Source organism: Montipora capricornis, chromosome 14 (assembly GCF_036669925.1).
Source record: "Montipora capricornis isolate CH-2021 chromosome 14, ASM3666992v2, whole genome shotgun sequence".
Lineage (NCBI taxonomy): Eukaryota > Metazoa > Cnidaria > Anthozoa > Scleractinia > Acroporidae > Montipora > Montipora capricornis.
The window spans coordinates 35,725,786-35,730,785 of NC_090896.1; the positions used below are offsets into that span (position 1 = coordinate 35,725,786).

A 5,000-nucleotide genomic window follows, 5' to 3' on the forward strand; every position below is an offset into this window, starting at 1 on the left:
ATGGACTAGTCTGCTCACAACTTTGGTTTTAGAAATTATTTTAAAGTGATGTCCAAGTAATCTTATCAGAAGATTACCAACAACTATGACGAGTAACTAACCAAACCTGATTGGTATTTGGACTATTTTACTAGTGAGTAACTGCACTTTATTCAATATCTACCTTTATCACCCAATCTGTATGCCCATATCTGGTCTGCAAACACTGGCCAGTTGACATTTTCCATATCATTATAGTTGAATCTGCTGACCCACTTACGACAGTATCTAACTCATCAGAGTAGTCCACAGTGAACACTATAACAATTATTGAGAAATGGTGAAAAAATTACTGTAGGAATAGAAAGATGCTCCAAGAACACTCAAGCTCATAGTGTGCTGAGGGGCAGTCAACTTGCGTTAGTAAAGCAAGCATAACTATTTAGTTCCCTTGAATGACAAAAGCAGGTAAAATATTGCATAAATTGGAGTGCTCTGCTAGGAATTGAGCGCCTTAATTAAAAGCTGAGGTAAGTCAAGCCCAACAACTCCACCACAATTAGAAAGAAGAAGGCCGACCCCAGTCAAAGGCAACCTGAAGGCTCCTTTTTCTTTAGCTTAAACCATATCATATGGCATGGGTGGGCACTATTCCTATCCCGTTCCATGCACAACATCTCCCCAGTGATACTGGTACTCATTTTACCCACCACAAATGGATGGAAAGTTGAGTGAACTTTGGAACACACGAGCTGGGATTTGAACCCTAGGATGCAGTCCCCGAGCAATATCCACTACACTATACACACTCCACAATTAACATTTATCATTATTAACATACCTGCTGCTGTGTGCCCTCTGAAGTACTGCAACACTTCTCCGGTGCTCCAGTCCCACATGCCGACAGTATTATCAAATGATGCAGTGAGAACTTTGGTCTCATCAAAACAGATATCTGCACAGGTGTGCGTCTTAAGAACAAACTTACACTGACCTGTTCTCAGGTCCCATAGCCTAACTGATCTGTCATCAGATCCTACATGTAAAAAATTAAAAATGATTAGCTTAAACTGTTAATGAAAACATGGGTATGGCCAAGGGGTTGGCATGCTCATACATGCTACCCCAAGTTCAAAACTAAAACAAGAGGAATTACACTCTTCCATTAATCTTGAAGCAATTTAATAGAGAATAAAAAGATAATCTTCAAGTTCATTAAAGACTCTTTTCTTCCATGAATGATTTACTTTTTCAGCTTTGCAAACAGGTACATGCGAATGAGTTCGCTGTGGGCTAAAACGACCATCGAACACTTAGACAATATAGCGGGCATTTTATTTTTTCCCATTGTATAAAGGTTTTCCAAGTATTGATAAGTAAGACAATAAACCCAAAACTAATTTATTCTTGTCTCTGTTCAACATCATCAATATTGATATTTTCTATCAACTGGACTCTAAACTATCCAGAGTTTTTGGGGGTCTCCCAACAAGTCCGGATAATCAACATTCAACTATAGCTACTTCACTGCCTAGGACTTTTCCTCACGTTAACAACCTGATGCCTCTCGAAAAAAAAATAGAAAAGGAAAAATTAAACTTAATTCTTCCCTTGTATCAAAAGTATGGTCAGAAACATGGAAATTAAAAAAAATCCCCTCAGCGACCCATAAGCATGATTTCCTGTGACATGACCAATAGTCAGTAATTTTGACCAGAATTCATTGAGTGTATGATGAAGCACCCATTCTGCTTCATAAAATAGCGAAATACACAGTTTAATTTAGATAGTATAAACAGCTTTATTTTGTTCCCAGTTTTATTTACCGATAACTGTTATAAGTGGCTGATCATGTGTATCCTATTTACATTTAAGGTTTCTTTTAATCTATAACTGACTGCTGTACCCTTGTATCTCCGCCCGCCTCGACTAGCACCTGCTATTTGCGGGCGGAAATGACTCCATGTAAATGGTAATCTGTTAATAAAGTGTTGTTGTTGTTGTTGTAAGAAGATTATGCACTAGTCATTTGTTTCCCCCACCCTTTGACCCCCGGGGATGGGTAGGGTAATTACATTTGAATGGTTGTAAAGTAGGTATATTTCCACTGGGGACTAGACCAGACAAACACACGTAATTCCCCACCCCTCTGTTCCTAAAAGATTCTGAGTCATCAAGGAAATGTTAGGGAGATTACCACAATATACAGTTCTTGCCATTTGTGTGTGCCACATGAACTATATAAGGAACGACGCCATATTGATTTTGCACGTGTGAAAATACTCATTACCATTGCTCTTCGTTTCTTTTCAGTCCCAGTTCTCCTAGGTAAGAATTCCCCGATATTTCCCCCTGTATGTCCCCAGAGGGGTAGGGCAGAGGAACGAAAATCTTGTAACTTCCCTACCCCCCAGAGGCGTAATTGTGGCGTAATCTCGTGTAATTGCCCTAGTAATTTCCCCATATGTCCCCACTATCCCCGGGGGTCAAGGGGTGGGGGAAACAAATGACTAGTGCATTACAGCGCTGTAAACTCAAATCTCACCAGTTACAAGATAATTTCCTCGATAATAAAGAGCAAAAACACGCGCTGTGTGACCATATAACTGTTTCCTTTCTAAAGCGTCTTCACACATAAGCCTTTTCATCCTTTTAACATGTGAAATGTACATTTGTTTCCACGATCTTCGCCCCAGAGGAAACGTTGACACGATCCCTGAAATTTTTGAAATTGCGTCCCCGTTCAACACCTCCTTGATGTCCATACCAAGATCTCTGCATGCGTTTTGCCAAACATCATCACAGCTCAAAATAACATTGTTCCAAACTTTACTTACAAGGCAGCACCTACATAAGGAGACGGGGTCTAACCATTTCAACACGTGATAACTGAGTTCTAGGGGTAAACATTTGAAGTAGTCTCTTTTCACCAGTATCTCTAGTTTTGTGGACAAAAAACGTAGCTGCTCTGGTTCGCTTATGTCTATGATATTCTCAATCACAGTATTTTTTTGAAGATCTGTTAAAGTTTTAAAGACGTCGCACAGATCTTGCAGCCATGATTCGAACCCCTTGGACATCTTTGTTTTGATTAGGACTTGACCCAGTCTTCCTCGGTCTAAATTTTGACCATACACCGCTGGACGTTTGTGGATCTACAGATTCAGCCATTTGCAATGTTCGCCGAGTTCAACTCTTTGATGAATTTTAGCGAAAAGTCTCCTCCCAAGGTATTTGTATCGTTATTTTTTGATGATAATAATTTGCTAGTAAATAAGTGATCCTACATGGCTCTTTTTAAATGTCTCGTTTTTCCTTCTCTTATTAAGGACGGTTGCCTACTATTGTTATATAATTTGCACATACGTTCTGCGCATCAGTGTGCATCTCCAGATACTCCGGTTTCCTACCGGTAGCGCTTTCTAATGCAGGGATGTTTTTGCGCTGCTTAAAACTATGTGAAGGAAGTCGAACTTAGCAAGTGCTCTTGGGGACATCCCGTGTCGCTTGTCGGAAATTTAAAGAAAGGATATCGTTTGTCGCGATTTCACTTTAACTGCTGTCGCTACTTTTTAGGCCATGTCGCTTGTCGGAATTTACCGTGGCAGAACCTCTTTAATGTGGAAAGGAGCGCCATTACATTGCTTTGAATTTTAAAGCTGGTTACAAATATTGTTGATTAATTATCTTTGAAAAATGCGTGGTTACCCCCAATTTTCTTTTTGACATGTGTTTCAGTAACACTTGTTATGATCTGCTTTTCCCGCATATTCAGTAAACCGCGCAAAAATACCTGCGAATTAGAAGGCACCGTCCTTAAGATGTTCCTAATCCTTTGCGATATTAAAGAGTTGGCAAAGAGTACAGAACGTGTTTCTGGGCGGGTAATGCTTATTGAAATGATGATGATGATGATGATGATGATGATGAAGACGACGTTGATTAGGATGAGGATCACGGCAACAATGAGGATAACGATGACGATGGCGATGACAACAACGATTCTTTTTCGGTTTCAATAACACTTTTTAAAATCTGCTTTTCCCCCATATTCATACAGCTGTGCAAAGATACCTTCGAATTAGTAGGCACCGTCCTTAATAATCATCAATTTTCCTCTCCCTTCCAGCCATGTGACCTCTCCCTCTAACTTTGTCAACTGACCCAGCGACAGGATATTCACTCGAGTTCAAAAACCAGGAGTTTTTCTTTTTTATGCACCTATCATTGTTATTCCCCTGGGTGGAGGGGTGGGGTGGGGCAGGGAAGACCCAGAGGAATTTGACATTTTCATGGAAGCCAGAGTCAAATCCCCGACCCTCAGGCACTTATACTGAACATCAAATTCCCACCCATGGGCAAGTTACCTTTTTGTCAGTTCTGACTGCATGATTGAAAAGTTGTAAAGGATGACTTTTGCTGGCTCACATGATGTTCAACACCAATCCTGCAATACAAGAAGGGCAATCTCGGAAAATTCGTCATCTGCATTGCAATGTAATGCTGGCCACGATTCTCTCAAACAACCTTGGTGGCCCGGGGGGGACTCCCATATGGAACAGACAGGGATGCTTGTCGGAAATTTTGAATTTAACCCCTAAAGGAGACCATCTGGGCGTGGCTCAAGCTTTTTGTGACCCCTAAAGGAGGCTAATCTGGGCATGGCTTAAGCAAATTTTGACCCCTAAAAACAAGTTAAAAAGAAAATTTGACTTCTGTTTCTCTTGGCGTAATTCTGTGTTTCTTCGCGGAACCCTAAACGAGACCTTGGCGGCTTGGCGCTTTGCCCGGAACACCCAAAGCGAGACCAAAATCCAAAATTTACACCCCTAAGCGAGACAACGAGCATCCCCGTCTGTTTCATATGGGATTCCTCCCCCCCCATCCCCCCCGGGCTTGGTGGTACCTTTCTTTCGCTCATGTTGAGTTAGTGCTTTGAGGAAAGCTGAGAGATTCTGGGTTTTGCCAAGATATGCCAGATGACTCATGTCCAGTTTCTCTCATCCTTTCAAGATGGCAGC

At 41.1% G+C, this 5,000-nt stretch overlaps 2 protein-coding genes across 4 annotated transcripts in view; one reads left to right on the plus strand and one right to left on the minus strand.

Moving 5' to 3' along the window:
• Positions 1-3,066, minus strand: part of LOC138032359 (F-box/WD repeat-containing protein 2-like) — an 8,417-nt gene extending 5,351 nt beyond the window's left edge. Inside the window, exons 1-3 of one of the 2 annotated variants that reach the window (XM_068880018.1) lie at positions 2,525-3,066; positions 821-1,015; positions 164-297 (exon numbers count right to left, since the gene is read on the minus strand). In XM_068880018.1, the coding sequence (XP_068736119.1) occupies positions 164-297; positions 821-1,015; positions 2,525-3,059 (864 nt within the window). In that variant the 5' untranslated portion in view covers positions 3,060-3,066. The remainder of the gene's footprint in view (positions 1-163; positions 298-820; positions 1,016-2,524) is intronic. The other variant, XM_068880019.1, reaches the window with a different exon arrangement.
• Positions 3,067-3,126: 60 nt separating this feature from the next.
• LOC138032689 (elongator complex protein 6-like) overlaps positions 3,127-5,000 on the plus strand; it is a 10,529-nt gene continuing 8,655 nt past the window's right edge. The window contains exon 1 of one of the 2 annotated variants that reach the window (XM_068880392.1): positions 3,127-3,209. In XM_068880392.1, the coding sequence (XP_068736493.1) occupies positions 3,156-3,209 (54 nt within the window). In that variant the 5' untranslated portion in view covers positions 3,127-3,155. The remainder of the gene's footprint in view (positions 3,210-5,000) is intronic. The other variant, XM_068880393.1, reaches the window with a different exon arrangement.